Here is a 20,248-nt window from a genome sequence, read left to right as displayed (position 1 = left end):
CCTGGCTTCAGATCAGCGCAGCTCTGGCTATTGCGACCATTTGGGGAGTGAACCAGTGGATGGAAGATCTCGCTCTTGCTCGCTCTCTCCCTGCCTCTGCCTCTCTGTAACTCTGCCTTCCAAATAAAAAACAAATAAATCTTTTAAAAATATTCATTTATTTATTTGAAAGTATGAACTACAGAGAGAGAAGAAAGACAGAAAGATCTTCCATCTGCTGAATCACTCCCAAGACGGCAACAATGAGCAGAGCTGGGCCAGGCTGAAGCCAGGAATTTCATCTGGGGCCCCTATGTGGGAGGCAGGGACCCAAACAATTGGGCCATCTGCCACTGTTGTCCTAGGCCACTAGCAGGCAACTGGATTGGAAGTGGAGCAGATGTGACCTGGATCCCCTATAGGATACTGGCATTGCAGGCGGTAGATTTACCACAATGCCAGACCCTAAGCTGCTAAGTTTTATAGATGATTTGTTACCTAATAATAATTATTACACTTGAGACAAAATAACCAGATGCAATGTATGAACTTTGATGCTATTTTGACTGAAAAAAACTAGAAATGTAAAAGGATATTAAATGATATTAAAGAATTATTGGCAATTTTTAGTTGTGATAAACTACAATTAGGCAGGGGATGTATCTTGAAGAATTTAGGAGTAAAGTGCTATGATGTCTGCACCTCACTTTCAAATCAATTGAGAAAAATATACACACAATCACATATAGATAAAACAATGTCAAAATTTTAACAATTTCTGAATTTGGGTTCTGAGGTTTATGTGATTATTATAATATTCTTTCAATATTTTTGGTATGTTTGAATTTTTTTTTTTGGTAACAACAAGTAAAGAAAATAAATAGAATACTGGTCTTTTTTGCATTATTAATAACAGAACAATATACCCCTAATTTCTGGGTATAAAGTAAAACATTCAAATGATGGTCTTAGAGGAGCTGTCCCCAGTACTACATTATCTATCCTCTAATTAACGACTCCTTCACACAGATTTTTAAACCAACCCATGCATCTATCTGGAAGGCTGCCAGCCAAAAGAAATGCAGCTGATGGATTAATTAGCTGCAAGACTCCCCTGCTTCTCCACACTGAGTCAAACCAAAGCCAAGCATTGCCTCAATTTGCCATCCTTCCCAGACCACTGTGTTAGAACAGCGGCTACCATGAGAAATCCCTATTATTTGCCAGGCATTTATGATAATTTCTGAATCTTGTCGGAATTCTATGAGGCATACTTACTGTTCAGTTCCATGAGTAATACTCAAGGACACTATTATAAAAGTTTCAACACTGCAGAAGTACAGTGAATAAGAACCAAATGCTGGAGCCCCTTGGCTAAGGTTCCCTGCCTCTCTCAGCCAGTGTAAGCACTGCCAGCACTGGAGCCAGGTGAAGACAGGTAAGAGAGACTCGTAGAAAAACACAGAGTAAATTATGGGAAGTCAGAGTTCAATCCCAAATCACTCTGGCTCCAGGAGCCATGGAATAAACAATGGAAGTCTTTTATACCACAACTAAAACCAACTGAAAAAAAGCTTTCAGGTCACACTCTTTCAATGTTTATCCTAAATATCTTTCTTGTCATATTTGGGAAACATTGTTTTCTCCATGTGAAGAAAGTAAAGACTTTAAATGAGTTCAAAGGAAATTAATTTGCCTAAAACATTAACTTTCTTGTGCTTAAAAACAAAAATAAACTTCATTATTTATAGAATAATTAGCTTTAATTATTTGTAAAATTAAAGCTAATTTTGTCTAAACCTTCATCAACCTAGTAATAGCTGCAATGGTATGACTATAACCCATTTTTTTAATCTGGCAGAGTAAGAACACTCAAGAATCCACTGTAATGAACAACCAATATTTCAATTCAGTTCTGATTAGCACAGTTATTCAGCCAATATTCTAGGTGTCTAGGATGAATATGATTTTATGAAATTGTCACCATCAATGAAAATAATCTTGCTTACACGGCAATTAGTATGATACTGAGCATTACCCAAGTACCCTAAAAATGAGAGACCCCAGAAAGCAACAAGCCAATTGGTTTGGGGACCTATTTTCCTCTTTCTCAAACTAACATTTTTGCCTTAGTTATAGAATGATTCCAGAAGCCATTTCTAAGATGAACTCATTCCATGGAATATTTAATTATGCACTTGCTTTGTGTAAATGTTTGTAAAATCAGAATACAACAGTGCTGGCTGCCCCTGAGGATGCGGTGGGAGGAGGCTGACTGGAGGAGCCTGCAGTGACTTTCTGAAGCAATGGGAAATTCTGTATCTCAAGAGGGACTGGAATTTTGTAGCAATTGCCAAAACCCTGAGAATATACTAAAGATTTGTATATTTTACAGTATGTAAATTTCGCCTGAAAGGGAAAAAAGAATAAATAATACATTAGTTCAAGATATTGCAATGAGCATGCTAAAGTTGCTACAGAGAAGAGTTCTTTCATCTGTAATTCACTTTGCAAATGTGTCAGAGTTAAGATGGATGGATGGAGGATGGATAGCTGGAGAGACATGCAATAAAGCTTAAGAATAATTAAATGTTACCAGAAGCATTCAGATGGTATATACACAGTTGTTCATTACAAAGTTATTTCAGTTTTTATGCACAATTGAAATTTTTTACAACAACAAATTAGGAGGCTAAGAAGTTCAACTTGATTAAACACTGGAGTGCAATAAAGGCAAAAATGGTAATACTTTAAGAAATTTACCCAAATCTGCTATGCAGCACTGTCCATTCTTCTTCACCAGGATGTTTTTGCTTTTTAAATCCCGATGGGCAATGGCTGGTTTCCCTTGGGTCCCAAATATCTCTATATGCAGATGTGCAAGACCACTGGCTATGGACAGCACTATTCGAAGGCAGCTAACTGTATCCAGAGTAGTGAGCTGAAGATAGTCATACAAGGATCCCATCTCATGATAATGTGTAATTAACCACAACTGAGTACTGGAGTGTCTTGATGTCATGTCTGAAGCAATGAAACCTGGAGAGAGCAACAACAAAATTAACACAGTGAGAACTCCACACTGTAACTTTTAGTATTTTGAAATGGTGCTTTACACAACAGACATCATTTGTTTGAAAAAAGATTAACCCATCGCCATGACAGAAGGTTTATAGATGCACCAACAGAGGAAAATAATAGCATTTATCCCTTACAAAGGGCACTGCTAATGAACAGGGAATTTCAGGAGGAAGGATAGAGTGGGAAGAATCACTGTCCCTAAATCTGTATATATAAAATACATGAAATTTGCATACCTTGAATAAAATTTTTTAAAAAAGAAATTTTCATATTCCTTTCCATTCTAAGTATTATGGTTTAAAAAAAAAAAAGATTTGTTTTATCTATTTGAAAGACAGTTACAGAAAGAGAGTGAGAGACAGAGAGAGGTCTTCCATCAACTGGTTCATTCCTCATATGGCCACAATGACCAGGGCTGGGTCATGAAGTCAGGAGCTTCTTCAGAAGTGGAGCAATCAGGACTCAAGCCTGCACACATAGGGGATGCTGGCACTACAGACGGCAGCTTAACCCACTATGCCACAAAGCTGGCCCTGAGTGACTTTAAAAAAAATACTTCACATTGTGTTATGATTCAGACAGGAATCTTTGTGCTCACCCATAAGGACAGTGCCAAACTCTTATCACATTGATCTTCCAAGTATAGAGCCTTCATCAGTCACCCTAAAACATAAAACCTGGAACCTAGATACTTAGATTCCAGTTCTGACCCTGCCTGTAACTTACAGTGCAATATCAGGTAACTCAAACCTGCTCTCTGGCCACTTTTGTTGGGACACAATATAAATAGGTGAGTTTATACCAAATGACTGATTAAAAAAAAAATCAAATAGAACAAGCACTTACAATGCTATCTGTCAGTTATACGGAAAAAAACGAAGATGATAGCATTTATTGGCTAGAAAAGGAAAAATAAATAAAAGGGGAAAATATACACAATAATCTGTAATATTCATCTGCATAGGACACCATGAGCCCAGGGAAGGGGATTACATTAAGTCAGACCTGACTCCCTTCAGTAAGCGGCCACGGAACAGGCCTCTCCCTGACAGAAGGTAAGTACTGACAGATGTGGCCAAACCCAGAGAGAATGATTTTTCTCCTGGACATTCTGAGGGGATACTTGGTATTTCCCTTGGGAACTTTTAATCTTTAATGACTTTCTCAAAAATAAATGCAAACTATAAAAGCACCACTCAAAAGACTTTAAATTGCTGCCACGTATTTGTGTGGCCTCTCCTGATTTCTTCCCCAAAGGAAAAGCAGCCTCTGAGTAAACAAGTAACAAATTTTTATTCCCCCGCCTCCCCTAAGGCCCCTAGGTCTTAAATAAGGACTTTGTCTGTCCTGTTCATTATGCTACAGACTTGCATGGACAATGAGCTTACCTCTTTCCTTGCCCAATCACGCTTTCCAACATGTCCCGCAAGCTCCTGTCCTGGCTGTTCCCTTTACAGGGAACACCCTCTTCCTAGGAGCGGGGCTGACTCCCTGACCTCTGGCGAGTCTTAGTTCAAATCCAGCTTGATCTAAAAGGCTAATCCTGACCACCACGTTGGAAACTACAACTTATCCTCTCTAGGCATTCCAAATCTCCTTTACAACCATCTCCTTCCAGGGGGAAAAAATGACTTCTAAATAAGCAGGGCTCTTTTCAAAGGTTTCTCTCTCAGGAGTGAATTATATAGCTATGTTTGCTTCACAGGGCTGGATGTTCACTTACGTAGAATGTCTGTGTTTTGAGTCAAAACACTTTGCTAGGGGTATGGATTGAGGCCAGTAGTTAAGATGCTCACAGCCCATAGCCTGCTCCTGACTCCAAACTTTCTGGCATGCTTCCTGCCAATGTAGACCCTGGAAGCAGTAACGGCTCAAGTGGTTGGGTTGCTGCCATTCATGTGGGTGACCCGGACTATGCCCTGAGCTCTTGGCTCCAGACAGCCCAGCCAAGGTCACTGCATGAATTTGGAGAATGAACCAGCAAATGGGAACTCACTCACTCACTCACTCTTCACCCTCCCCCTTCTCCCTGTTTCTCTGCCTCTCAGAAAAAGAAAAAGAAAGAAAGAGCTCTACTATTAGTAGAGATTGTACAGCTACCTCAGGTTGGAATTCTGGCATAGCCACTGGATGTGTTCATAATAGGAAGAGAAAGTGATTAGTGCAAAAGCCTCTTACTTAACAACCAGTCATCCTCCTAGGCTCCTTAAGAGGTCAAATAAAACCCAAAGTCTTAAGTAAGGTTATCAGCTACCCTCGTGAGCCTCTCACTGGCAATGCTCCCAGGAACAACGTACCTCCTGGGCAGCTTTCACAGGCCAAGTACAAGGCCACCATGTAAGACAGCATGGTTGTGGGGCCTCAGAGCTACCCTACTAGGATTGCATACTGGCTCTACCACCCTGGGGCTAGCTGATTTTGCCCAAGGCATATAAAATTTCCACCTCAATGTCCTCATTTGCAAGATAAGGATAATAACAACATATATTTCAAAGGGTTACTGTGAGAGTAAGAGCTATTACATGTAAGATGCTCGGAACAATGCCCACCACATAGTAAATGTTCAAGAACAGTTAGTGATTGTAGTATTATTGTAGTAATTTGATGTCATATCTTTTTAGGGAGATTCCTTTACTTACTGATCTCAAGAATTTGATTAAACAGCTAGGTGGTAATTTCAAGAGCAAGTGATAGCTCAGGAGATAAACGCTGGCGATGGTTATACAACAATGTACTTAACACCACTAAACTATACCTTTAAAGTGGTTAAAATGGCATATTTTCTGCCATGTATATTTCACTACAATTTTGTACAGAGTAGAAAATAACACTTCAGAATGAATTTTTCCTATGGTTTTAGTGATAAGGAAAAGAATGCTGAGAAAGATGTAACTTTAACACAAAGTCGCATCATGGGTCTCTGCTTGTGCTCAAAGTTGAATCCAGTTTCCCAAATTCCCATCTGTTTCTGACATCACAGGACACAGGGTCTCATTAACCACTTAAGCTGTTAATTTCCATACCAACCACAGAGAAGGAAGAGCTTAAATTCAAACTAATCCATTTGAAAGACATTTTTTAATATGTTAAATCAGCAGGCTCTACCAGGAGGGCCCAGAGTTTTGCATGTATGTGTAGACAGATACAAATCTAATTTTTGGAATTTTTTTAAAAAAACTTTTTAATTTTATATGGAAAAAAATTTGCATGGTTCTTCATTGAGTGGATGTCTTGGATAATCCATTCAAGGAAGATCACTAAGTCCAATTTAATGAAACTAATACCCTTCCTGTACCAACAGAAACACTGGTGGGATGTGCAATTTAATTATGTGTTAGAGGAGGCTAGCGTTAGCAATTTACACGAGTCAGGGGAATCATGAACTGATAATTCAAACACAATATGCTCTTTGATAGAAAATAAAACGATCACTGAAAACAAAGTTTCTATATCCAGAAAATTGATAAAGCATGGGAAAAAAAGCTTAACACAACAGAGTATACATTTCTCCCACCCAAGTACTAACCAGGCTCAACCCTGCTTAGCTTCCAAGACCAGCGGAGATTGGGTGTGTTCAGTGTGGTATGGCCGTAGACGGCAGAGTGGACGTTTCTATGAGCTTTCTCTACTAAAACAGTAAAACCAAACCAGATGGCTGTGATTATGATGAGGGTAGAAAGAGCTCATGGATTCAGAATTTCCATGGACCAATAAGTAATAAGAAATGGACAATGTTGTATCCTATGTGCTCATACTAAGGGAACCTAACTTCATATATATGAATCATAGTGCAAAATTACCTTTCAAATATTTCTTGTAAGTCCAATTTAATAAACATTTACTGAGTACTACCTTATATAAGGTATTGAACTCAACATTGGGTGTGAATGCAAAAACAATGGAAATGACTCTTGCTCTCAGTGCCCAAAGGTCATTTAACTGGAGTGCATGGATAGATACTATTTGCATAGCACAGCAATATCTACAGCAGTTTGCTCAATGAGTCTATGAACCCTGTGAGTATTACAGGGATGCATGAATGTGACCTTCTTTCATTGAGTCTCAAGATCTTTCACACTTCTCAAGAGCACGTGTACCTGTCCACTAGGGATAATTGTGATATTTAATGATTTTGGGTACAGCATGCCTTCTAACTCTGAATTTATTGTTCAACCTCAGCCCATTCCAGTGTCAGAGGGAACACTGAAATATCCCAAGGTAATCTGAACAACAGATGAATGTTTACCATACATCTTCACTCCACACAGTAAGAAGCAACTCTACTGCTACATGACCACCTAGCACACTGTGGTGTACAGCACAGAACTGTGGTTATGACTTAGCTTTTCCAGTGTGATTCCCCATTCTACTATTTAACTTCTCTGTAAATCAGCTGCCTATCAGTTAAAACTGGGAAGATAAGCATAGCTAACCTCACTTGGTCATGGTGAAGAGTAGAAGAGGAAAGCACAGCAGTGGTTACTGCAGAGTAACTATCTGCTGATACTTTTGTTGTTATTGCTATCACTGCTGTTACACATAAGCATGTTCCTGCAACACCAAGCAGTGTCTGATAAGTGACAGCAGAGGTACAAAACACAGGGAGTGTAGAGAAGCACAAGTCATTCCATTGGGAGTAACTGGAAGGAAACGGACAGGTTTCAGTGGAGGAAGGGGTAGACGGGGAGTGAGAAGGGGATAATGGATGCTCAAGAGCAACAAGTACAAAAACAAAGAGATCTAACTGTCTGTGGCAATCAGAAGGAATAGCAACATTGGCAGCAGCTGAAGATGAGCATTTTTGTAGATGAAACTTAAGACATTCCTTGTAGCTCCAAAGCAGGGATCTTGAATGTCAGGCCCAGAAGTCATAAATGTTACAAGCACTTTGAGAGCCACCAAAGACACTTTGAGCAGAATTATCTCGGCTCCAAAATGAAACACAGCTCTGTATGGAGAGATGGTTTGGAAAGGGAAGGCTGACAGCAACAATACAAGAAAGGAGGGTTAGCTATAAGGAGTAGGGCCCCAGAGATAAGGGAAAGAAAAAACAAAACAGCAGCCATCAGTTCAAACATCTCAAGCAGACCACTGAAGCAAAGCTTTGGACAAGGGTCAAGTCATTATTTGCAGACAACTTGACTCAGATTTAAAACAAAATTGGCAGTAATGAAATAGATTTAAAAAAAAAAAAAAAACCACACATCTGGCCATCCTGTAAGCCAGACCTAATCCAAAAGCCATAAGGTGGCCAACACAATGCTATGCAGAGTTCAGTTCGATATAAATTTTCTATCCAGTATTACGGAAGCACTGCAGACAGCATTCATCATGCACATATTAGTATAAACACATTTAGACAAAGTTTTCAGAAACACAGAAGCTGATGAGCCCAAGGAATAAGCTCACCCTTTACACTGCCGCAGCAGTATTCTACGGGCACTTTCTATATTTCACAAATGTTGCTAAGCTTTAGTTTCCAAATTAAAATGTATGCTGAATCCCTCTATAAATCTGGTCTTTAAAAATGATGCCTAGTTTGAAGGAATGTGCATTTAATTACAATGTCCCTGAGAGCTGTGAATCTCTAGGAAAGAGTCCAAAGATCTTTCTTAGTTTGATTCAAGTAATAAATATTCAAAAAGGGTGGAGTAAGCAGAGCAGCCCAGGAAGCCTTGAAGTGAACGATATGGGGCAAATTTCTGTTGTTTAAATAACGATCTGCAGATGTAGGAATAAGAATGAGCAATAACGGATTTCCTTTTCATCATCCAGAGAATCTTAAAACTTATTTGCAGATTTCAATAAGAAATTGGTGTTAAAACTAAACATTACATAAACACTGAGGATCCCTGCCTGGCTTTTCAAGAGAGACTCGAAATTCACATTCACTGACACAGAGAGGGCCAAGGGCAGGCAATTATTTCTCAACACAATTAACGCGGGGACCGTTGTTGTACTTACCTAAAATATTTTCATGCCTCAGCATCACAGTGTTATACAATTCAGTCTCCCTGAACCAAGATTTCTCGTCCCGGGAGGAGAAGATCTTCACGGCTACATTTTCCCCTTGCCAACTGCCCCTCCATACTTCGCCGTACCTGCCTTTCCCTGTGGAAAGCAAAACAAAGATGACATTTTGACAGTGGGCACACAAAAGGCAGCCAGCCCAGTGATTAATTAAGAAAAAGCCAATAAACGTAGGGCCCACAACTCTTCATCCCTCCCAAGGTTTCCCAGAGAAAGCCAAACTGGAGATAGAAATACTGCAATCATTTGTCTGTGAGGACAGAAAAATCAGGTAGGAACTGTCCCTGCCTCCCACCAACTGTGGTAACAAGGTGCCTGCCTTCAGCATCTTCAATGTACAATCTGCAGCCAGTTGCTCCTTTTATCTCAAGAGTCCTTTACTGAAAGGTATAAAATGCAAACACTTCTTAAAAACACATGAAAGTTAGTAGAACTCAGAAAATGGCACCAGTTATTTGGCTACAAGATTGTACTGAAATCCAAACGTGTATGTAACTACACTGAATGGCTCCCTTGGTTCTTTGGCTCCATACAGGATCAACAAAGGCATTTTTCTAAGCATCCAAATGTGTGAATTTACATTATGCATTTTTTTTCCACAAAGGAGACTATTAAGTTTGAGATGTGTTCTGAGGATTAAGACAAAACAAACACAAAAGCCCAAACACAATACTATGTAGGAGATTGACAAGCAGCCACGACCATCCCTAAAGGATTTCTTGGCAGAGGATATATTTCAAAAGAGGATTTGCAAAGTCTTAAACACATAATCCCAGAGCAGTGCTGATTTCTAACATTGGTCATGGGTAGTCTTTTGTCAGACAGCCTCTCTGATGCCACAAGTGGGCTAAACTGAAAAGGCAACTTGGAGGAAACATGAAAACCGTGCTAACCTCTTGCAAGCATGGCCCCCTTTGCAGCAGCAACACACTTGTCATCTTGTCAACCACAGGCTCCCTCTTCCATTCTTCTCTTTAATTATGGGTAGAGAGGAGGAGGTAATTACCACTAAACTAAGGGGGATCAGCAAGGGGTATAATGAGCCTAGATGATGACACAGCAGGGGATACAACTTGCAGGCCAGTGGGGCTGTCTACCCAGGCAAGAGGCTGCAGGGATCACCGGGATCATGTGGCTTTAAAAAGACAGCAGCAACACCTACCAGCATTTACAGGCAAGCAATCCCTTGGTGGAAAACTAAGACATTGAGAACCCAAACATGGAAAGATGCAGACCTCTCCAGGCAACACACTCAAAACCTAATCAAAACCCTTGACTCTAGATTCTCTGGCAAGAAATAATGTCTTTACTAAATACCAAAATGGATCCAACTGCATGTGAAATATGACCAGGAATTGCTCATTGTGGGGTGCTGTCAGGCCACACAGGATTCACTTTAATAAAGTCAAAGCATTTGCCCATCACAAGATGACAGCTACTGTTAAGATACTACAACATTAGCTACTAGAAAAATGGCACGCTAATCTTTTCTTGCCTTTGTTCCATTTTTTCTCTCTCTTTCTATGTTCTCAATCTTTCATTGGGGAGGAGAGAAAAATAACCCAGGGAATTGTGGACATAGGGTTGTCTCCAAAAAAAATTCCTTTTTAGAAAGCAGGAGATGAATGATAGAGTAGGTAGAATGAAAATAGAAATGTATTTCATGGTTTTGAAATGTTTGTTACAAATGCAACATTATGCAGAAGACCCTAAAACAAAAGCAGAGATGACCCAAAGTCCTGGCCAAGGAGGCTCAAAAGGGAGATACCTAAAGGCACCTGAAATTTGGATTCTCACTGAGCACCACCTGGAAATGATAGACCTAGTGCAACTTCCCAGGTTTGTGACAACACACCATTTGTACAGCTCATCGCATATATGTCTATTTGAAGCTGTACCACACAAACACTAATTACAGGGAACTCCAAAGGTATACCTTTTTTTGAAGTATTTGGTGCTAACCAAGAAAATGTAATGGCAGTTTGCATTGTTTCCAGAAATACTAAAGAATATCTACAGAAACAGTATGCATTTTTAAAGGTGTAGTATTATTTTGTCCATTGAACTCTGGGGCCAATCACCAAGGACTGACCTGGAGATATGGTGCAGCCCCATGGATGGGGAGTGGCCAGGGGTCAGGAGGTTAGAGAACAGGCAAGACTCAAACATGTCTCCCTTCACTGCCTCCCACCACCATCAGACACCCTTGTTCATAATCAAATATGATATTACTTGGTAAAATAAGACAACTCTGGTTGTACATAATGAGCACATTTGGGACTTGTCCATCCTCATTTTCTCTATTCACAATCTGCTGCGGAGGAGAAGCTTGAAGTGGGAAACACAGTAGCCACAGACCTAGATAAATGGCAAGAAAGCTTCTGTTGGGTCCCTCCGTGTCTTAGTCCAACAGTCACTGCTCTTCCTATCTCTGCCCCTTCCTGTTTCCATTGCTGTCCCTCCTCTCATGAAAACAAGAAGAAAGGGATCAGGTGTTTGGCACTGCAGTTAAGACACCACTTGGGACACCTACATCCCAATTAGGAATGCCTGGGTTTGAGTCCCGACTCTGCTTTCAATCCCAGCTTCTTGCTAATGCACACCATAGAAGGCAAGCAAGATATGGCTCAAGCACTTGGCTCCCTGCCACCCACATGTCAGACCCATATTGAGTTATAGGCAGGCGCCGTGGCTCACTTGGTTAATCCTCCACCTGCAGTGCTAGCATCCCATATGGATTCTGGGTTCTAGTCCCGGTTGTCCTCCTCCAGTCCAGCTCTCTGCTGTGGCCCAGGAGGGCAGTGGAGGATGGCCCAGGTGCTTGGGCCCCTGCATGCGCATGGGAGATCGGGAGGAAGCACCTGGCTCCTGGTTTCAGATCGGCACAGCTCTGGCTGTGGCAGCCATTTGGGGGGTGAACCAACAGAAGGAAGACCTTTCTCTCTGTCTCTCTCTCACTGTCTAACTCTATCTGTCAAATAAATGAAAAAAAAAAAAAAAATTGAGTTACTAGCTCCTGACTTTCATATGACCCAGCCCAGCCATGGCCACTCTATGCAAATGGGGAGTGAACCAACAAATGGAAGACTCTGTCTTTGCCCCTTCCACCCACCTCTCTCTGTCTCTTTGCCTTTCATGATAGATGGATGGATGGATGGATGGATGGAGAGGTGGATAGATAAATAAAAGAGTAACCCATTATCACTAGAATGAGACTGTAGAGGCACTGCCAACCCACTATTGCTACTAAAACCATCTCCGTCTGCCACCTAAAAGAGAAACCAATGAAAATTGTCATGTGATTTGCCACATTAAATTAATAAAAGCAGGATTTAAAAACAATAATAACCATGGGCCAGTGTCACAGCACAGAGTGATTACTTTGCCGCCTGTGACATCAGCATCCCATGTACAAGTGTGGGTCTGAGTCCAAGCTGCACCACTTCCCATGCAGTTCCCTGCTAGTGTGCCTGGGAAAGCAGCAGATGGCCTAAGTAACACAGGAGACCCAGATGGAGCTCCAGGCCCCTGGCTTCAACATGGCCCAACTCAGCAGTTGTAGCCTTTTGAGGAGTAAAACAGCAGATACTCTGTGTGTTTCCTTCTCCATCACTCTGCCTTTCAAATAAACAAAATAAATCTTTAAAAATAATGCATAACACTCAAAAAGGAAGAGGAAAAAAAGGCATTACCAACACACTCCAATAGTGTAATCTGGCGAGCCACTGTTCTTTGTACCAGAAAAGGAAGACCAGAACCACTTCCTGACGTACATGAATGATCCAGTAAATCCTGTAGTTTAAGACAAGGAAAAAAAGGCAGCTGTTGAGCAATAACTCGGTGTAGAGTATTAGTCTGCATGTTGTAACTCACATGGAAGGCACGTGATCCCTAGTGTTCATGGAAAGCTCCACTGGAAGGTTTGGCTTCATTTCCTCAGAAAACCAGAATCCAGCCCTTTCCCAAATATATGATAGGTTTTCCTGAGTGAGAAACTGTCCTTTCTTGTACCCAGAATTTTATAACAAAATACATGAAGAGGCTGAGCAAAATCAAACGTGCAAATTAGGAAGTCCAGTAAGTAGGGCTGAGTACAACAGGAAGCAGTAGAAAGAACAGCAGGTTAAACGTAAAGAAGGAAGGGGGCATTCTTTTAACTCCAAGAACTGGGTACAATTTACCATATTCTGCTATGCTCACGATCTACCAAATGATCCACTGTAGTTGCCATACCAACTACAGAACTCTAATTAGGAAAAAACAAATTAGGAATCAAGAACAAACAACTCAAATGTTTCTAATGGAAAGACTCCAAAAACCATGAGGATCTTTCAGTTGGTACACTCAGGCAGGGGTGGACTCCATGGATGGAGGTTATATCATTAGGTGGGTAAGGAACAAAAGGGTTACTAAATGAACACCTACTTGTCATTTCTCATTGTGAAACACAAATCAGACAGGAAAAAATTATACTTTCACTAAACACATAAAACCAGAGCCCCACAAAGACTTCTATAAACAAACAGGTTGCCAAGAAGATTCCAGTTAGTTCATTCATAAAGTTTTCCTTCTTTCTCTCAGCGCAAGCCAAGAAGCATGGTATCTGGCATGGATTATCTGCAATAAACAATATTGTGCCTGTGGTGATGGTGGGAAGGTTGCAGTAATGCTGAGCTAACATTCCCCAAAGCTTTTCCTTTCCCAAACATTTTAGTTGGCCTATTAAAGCAATGCATTGATTTGTGTGAATTTCATCTGCTCTCACTTCCTGTGAGCACCACTGTGAAGTACTGTTGAACAGCAAAATTACCAAAAGCTGAACATCCAACGGAAGAAATTTAGAACCCTTAAAAACCACAAAAGGAATAATCAACAAGAAAATGCGTGTAGATGAAGTACAGTCTCAGATATCCCCCCTAACCGTTCTCTCCTTGGCTGTTTTCTTTTTCTATTTCACTAAATGTTTTTAAAAGAATAATTCTGAAAACTAAACTAGCATTTTTGTTTTTCATTGTACACAGTTCTGGTTTTAAGCCCAGCCCATAAATCGAAGGCAAGGAGTTAGAGCAGGGGAGGTATGCAAGGGGGAACTCGTTGGGAATAAAGCAAACACACTAAACACTATTAACAAACATTGACCTCAACTCCGATTGCAAGGCTGCTTTTTTTTTTTTTTTTTAAGTAGGCAAGTGGTTTGGTCAGGCTATGCTTTGTTGAATCATATACATGAGTGCCTCACTTAAATAAGCAAGTATGTTGACCAGTAATGAGAGTTTGTTTCAAATTGTGTTCTTTCATATGCTACTGTGTCATGATTTAATGTCATCTGTCGTGGTTGCGTTTAGAGAACTATTTTGGCATACGCTTGCACTCCTCTTTCAAAATTCTAAAAGCGATTTAAACAGTAATTTACACTAGATATTCCAATTATTGCCGTTGGTAATTAGTTATTTTAGCAGCTGTGAGCAAAGAGGTTCTGACTAATCTATTTTAGAATCGCACTTGGCTGAAGCTTTGTCAGGATTCATCCTCACATCTTCTTGCTCCTAACTCAATAAACTCATTTAATTTTCCTTAAAGCTTGAAATAGGCTGTGAAGTGTATTTCCAACAAAATATTGTATTTCTCTACTTTTCAAGACAGAATACCCTTCTATCCTCTCCTCCCCCAGTTCCACTGTACTAACGCTCAAGTAGGAGTAAAAGGAAGCTACACAAGGTCACTCCAGACCTTTTCATACCAAAAAGTGCATTACACTGGTAGCCCAGAGATGGGGCAGGTGGTAGGCTGGAATGTTTACCAGCCTGTGTCAGCCACCACCAAATGTCCTGACAACTCACTAGGGGGGTCCTGCAGCTGCCCAGGTATAGCACCTGAGTACCAAGATGGCCACTGGTGACAGGTGTCTGCTTAAGCCAAAAGGAAGTTACAGGGTAGATTTAACTGGGGAACCACCAGGATGCTGTAAATTCATGATCAAGCAGAACAAGATTTAATACAAGATGATTTGGGATGATATATGGGTATAGCATTAAATAACATTGAATCATATTAGAAAGTCATTACCTTACCTGTCTTTCAACTCATCAGATTATGACAAGGAAAGAGTCCTGATTTGGTATCAGCATGTCTTTCACCCCCTGTACCACCCACAGACCTTTGCTTTTTTCAGAGTTGGCATCAGACTCAAGTTAGGATCCATGTAGATTGTTATTTTCTTTCTTTTACCATCTATAGTAACCTTCTACTTGTACCAAGTGATTCCTACTCCCCACTTAAATTTTCTTTAAAATTAACACTTGGCAATTTTAAAAAGTCAACAAAGGAAGACAGTCACTTACTAATATGAATTACCATAAAGTATACAAAATAACTTTAAAATGCTAAAATGCAATGGCTTCACCAAGAGAGTAGTCATTAGTCACAGGATGCCACTGAATGAGTAAGCTATGGCTAATCTGAACTGATAGATGCTCAAGTGTAAAATATACCCAAGATTTGAAAACTTTCGGTTCAAAGAATGTAAAAATCTAATAATTTTTATTGTATGTTTAAATGATAAAAATTATAAGTATTATTAAAATGAATTCCATCTTTTTTAATACTTGGTTTGCTTAAGGTGACTACTTAAAAAAATTTTTTTTAATTTAAAATTACAGGTGTTGTGTACACACATTTCTATTGGACGGCACTAGTTCGGCCAAATGACTGCAGTCCACCAGGGGGCAGCACAGGAGCATGAAAAACGTAATGGCTGCTTTTTTGGATGTCAAGTTTTAAAGTCTTAAATTACAGGCTGTTGAAATAATCTAGAAGGGAAAATGATTTTTAAGATTAAGCAAAAGGTGCTTTCTTAAAAAAAGTACTCTTTTTTGCTAAGTACTCTTTTTTTTTTTTTGCTGTCCTTACGTATGGGAAACTAAACAGGTTTATGTTTGTAAAGGGCATAACTGACCAACAGTACATGTGTGCATGGTCCAGTCCCTTACCAATTAGATTTTCATGATTGAAAGGAAGGGTCTAGAGTCATTTGGGTTACACTTAGGATTCTCTGTGGGGTTAAACTCACTGCTAAAGTGCTGTCGCCAACATTGGTGGTGATGAGTCCTTCAATGGTGCCATACTCCACATCTCTAGGATTGAGGCGTTCTTGGTTGCGCCTTTTAAATTTTCGGAGAGCAACTCCCAGGAGACAAGCTAGAAGGCATACTGCAAACACGACTGAGAGAATGATGAGGCCAACCTCCAGGTGGAAATTCTGTGTTCCAGAAAATGACTTCCCTGCAGTAGGGGGAGAACAGAGTAACTGGCTGTAAAGATCCCTGTTTCTTTATTATTTGGCATAACAAATAACCCTAACAGTTAGCTCCTGATCCTAAGCACACAGCCTCACAAGCCACACAGTGTTAAAACTAAAATATTCCTAATACCTGGCAATGGCCCAGCCATGTCAACCATCATCCAATAAGGCACAACCAGAGTTTGAAAAAATTCCACTGAGAATCAACTATATTAATATATGTATGTCAAAGTGCTTTTAAAATATAAAGTACTGTACAAATCTCTGATAGTACTTTTATTAACTTGATTTTGATATGTAAAGATATTTTATCATCAAGCCCTTACAGACAGATACTACACTGTAATATCCCCATGAGAAAGTGTTGAGTTAAAACCAAATTACTCCATCTGTGGTCCTTCTCTTTAATATTCTTAGATGTTTACTGCTAAAATTCTCATTGATCTTTCCACATCACGATTTCTGCCTAAAAACCCATTCATTCACCTGTATGTTTACTCCCCGATTCACATACCCATTCACTGACTCACTCTCTCATTCCGACATTATTACATTACCCATTCAAACACTGGTGTATTCAGTCAAAGACTTCAAATATCACTTGAACAAATAGTCACAAAGTCTTTCTACTTGCCTGGTGAGTTAAAACAAAGTTCCTGGATTGGATCGTGAAGGTTCATAACCAAAGGCTACCAAAATAATAATCGTCTCTGAATTTCAGACTCCTTCACAACATCATGTCCCCAAGCACTGTTCTTCTCTACACATGCCTTACTCGCCTCCTTGTTCCTGGCCCGTTCAGCAATCCAATCTCAAGCCCAACTTCCTTTATGCATTCCTTTGACTTCCCAAGCCAATGACTTTGCATTCATGATATGCCATGACGTATGGCATTTCTATGGTGGAGTATAAACTAATTAAATACAACACTGAATGATAAATATATGGCCTCCTTAATGAGATTAGAAATTTCTTAAATAAAGAAAATAAATATTCTATTAAAACCTAGGGCATGGCAGGGTTTTCTGCAGACTAAGAACATCATATTATTGACATCCTAATCTGCATATGAATGAAGATACTTCTTCATGTCCACTCAATTAATAAAAGTTTTACTCACCAAGTATGAGTCAAATTTATTTTAACTGCCTTTTTAGTTTTAACATTTAAGTACTTGATTTCTCTTTTCTAAAATTTCTTTAATTATGCAACCCTATTTTGTTTATGAGAATTTATCCTTCCCTTATGTCTTAAAGCCATCACCATAAATTCAGAATTGCTATAATGGGACCCAGTATCAGCTTTCCGTTTTCCTTCCTGATCTCTTGCTGGTTGACGTTTCTTGCAATGAATGCTCCCAGTGGCCTTCCCTATTCAAATTTTTGGTTTCTTTCTTCTTTCAGGTGCAAAATTAAATAACATTATATCTCAAAAAGTTTGTGGAAAATGGAATTAAAAGGTAAGCTTATTGGGGTGAAAAAAATTTTGAAATCCATGCACACTTTTTTCATAATACACATTTCCATGAGTTTTCTGAAGACCCCTGGAATATTAACAGTATATTTCTGACTTGGAGACAATCTACATAAACTTGCAAGGACTCTGAGCCAGCAATTTAGGGCTCATTTTAGAGGGAAATAGTTTCAGAGCAGAATTGATTTTCATAGACTATGGATTCTATATTAAATGCAATAGAGAGAAAAATCCATATAAACTACAGAATTCATGCAAGATCTCATCCAACTTGTAGTTTCAGCAATAGAAGACTGGGAATCAGATCTGAGAAGAAAGGTCACTGAGCCTTGTTGTGGCTCCTTCCTCAGCAAGGAGGAAAGGCATTCCATTCAGCCAGCAGCCTCGTATGCCATGTTTCTTCCAACACAGTGACTTAGAGATTATTATTTCTAAACTAGAATTATTTCAAAAATTATGAACAAAAACATAGTCCCTTAACAGAAAAACATGCGAGGAGGTGATCAGCTGTTCTTGGCAACCATTAGAGAACTGATCAAGCAAGCCATCCCCAGAGTAGACACGGCCTTTCCATCTTTCCCTAAAATGTCCACCCTCCTTTCAGTTGCCAACAGGCCAGGGCTTTCTCTTCCTCACCTACAGCCACCTTCCTCCTCTCATCACCCACAGCTCAAAGAGTCTCTATCAAGTCTTGGGGTCACTTAGGTCTCTAACAGACATGGAATCAGCAACTTTGACAAAACCCCATGATCTAGAAATAGAAAAGTCAATGGGAACCTTTAGTGGGCAGCTGGGCCGTGATGTTCCTGTTACACCAGTCCCCTTGGCAGCACTCCACAGCCTGGCCCGGCGATGGCGGCGTCTTGCAGGTCATCTTGCCCTGCTCGTAGACCTGGAAGCAGCCTTTCTGGTAGACATGGAAGCCATCATTGATACTTAATGAGGAGAAGCACTGCTGGCCTTCACAGTGGTCCTCACTCCCACAGGAGAGACCTTCACATACACACATGTAAAGTTTGTGGTTGACCTTGGGCTTCTCATCTGAAAAAAGGGAGAGGAAGGGGAGGAAAGAAATCACTTTATGTGTTTCACCCCCAATGAGGGAGTAGCAGTATCTCCATGACCATTCCCAACACATTCACTGAACAGAATGTCGTAGCCACTGACCTTGACGCACACAGTCTGTGACCTTGTCACTTGAAAAGCCACTAAATAATAGCCACTTCTCTATTATTGCATTTACACAGGCTATGTACTCTTTTAAAGCACACCAGGCCAAAGTGTCGTTATTGCCTATTCACAAACTTCTATAAATGAGTTTCTATACCATGGTTTTCCCACTACCTTTGGCTTACTGGACTCTTGGATCCCAATTCTTTCATCAAAAGAAAATGCTTTATTGGATTATTGTGTTCATTATATTTATTTTATAGAAAAAGATGGCTCCTAAATATATGGCAGCTGCTAATATCACTTCCCGCTAGCTCTGTACAAATTTGCATCAACTAATGAAATAGGAAAGGCTGATGCCTCTATTTCAGAACCTGACTGCTTCAGAAATACATTAGTAAGAGTTCATATAAAGAGAAGCATGACCTATAATTACAAATCTGTGTTCTCAATATTTCCAGCTATATGCCTAAACTAACTTTTCAACAGTGGTAACATTGAGGTTTTTATGCTGATCATAATGGGAATTAACAGCTTCTTAAAGCATTTTCAATTGGCAGGAAAAGACCTGGCACCCAACATCCACAATGAGAGTACAAAGAGACAAAGGGAACAAAACAAAGCTTGAACAATAAGTAACAGATAGGACCAAAGGGAGAGTTCACACCTGGTGAGTGCAAGGTGCAATGGAAAGAGAGGCAGAAACATATCATCAGGGAAGCATACCTAATCAGACCTCCTAATTGCCTCTTTCTCAAAACACTTATTTGCAGTTCCATTTGTCACAGCACTCTTTGCCCCCTCTGTTGTTGAAATGATTAGTTCAGACTTGCTGGTCCCAACAGTTTTAGCAGTGACGAAGGAAAGTGAAGAAGACAGAATGTAAACAGCCAAGTCCTAGAGGCCCATGATTAGTTAGCTGAGGCTGCTTTCACCACAGCCCTGCTCATATAAGGAAATCCAGCTTCCAGAACTCCCTCTGAAGGTCTATGGCACAGAGAGGCGGCCTTCTAATCCTTGAACCCTCACTGGTGGGTCTGCGAGACAGCCGCTTCTTTCTTAAAATAACAGGTCAGGGGGCTGTGCTTTCAAGAGAAGACCTTCAGGTAAGGTCTTTGAAAATGTCAGGTTCATTTACACAGATTTGTGTGGGTGTGTGTAGAGATGTGGGTTATCTCAAAAAAGAGAAAAGCATTCTTCATCTTTCTTCCCTCT

The 20,248-nt window shown here is 40.1% G+C and overlaps 1 protein-coding gene across 2 annotated transcripts in view; it reads right to left on the bottom strand.

Annotated features, from left to right (window-relative positions):
* Positions 1-20,248, bottom strand: part of ACVR1 (activin A receptor type 1) — a 75,543-nt gene that overhangs the window by 14,577 nt on the left and 40,718 nt on the right. For both annotated transcript variants that reach the window (XM_051848600.3, XM_017342862.4), the window contains exons 3-7: positions 18,641-18,904; positions 16,160-16,371; positions 12,783-12,882; positions 9,025-9,171; positions 2,743-3,018 (exon numbers count right to left, since the gene is read on the bottom strand). In XM_051848600.3, the coding sequence (XP_051704560.1) occupies positions 2,743-3,018; positions 9,025-9,171; positions 12,783-12,882; positions 16,160-16,371; positions 18,641-18,904 (999 nt within the window). The remainder of the gene's footprint in view (positions 1-2,742; positions 3,019-9,024; positions 9,172-12,782; positions 12,883-16,159; positions 16,372-18,640; positions 18,905-20,248) is intronic.

Source organism: Oryctolagus cuniculus, chromosome 3, assembly GCF_051225735.1.
Source record: "Oryctolagus cuniculus isolate XC-2025 breed Fujian yellow rabbit chromosome 3, ASM5122573v1, whole genome shotgun sequence".
Taxonomy (NCBI): domain Eukaryota; kingdom Metazoa; phylum Chordata; class Mammalia; order Lagomorpha; family Leporidae; genus Oryctolagus; species Oryctolagus cuniculus.
This window is presented reverse-complemented; position numbering and strand designations above follow the sequence as displayed.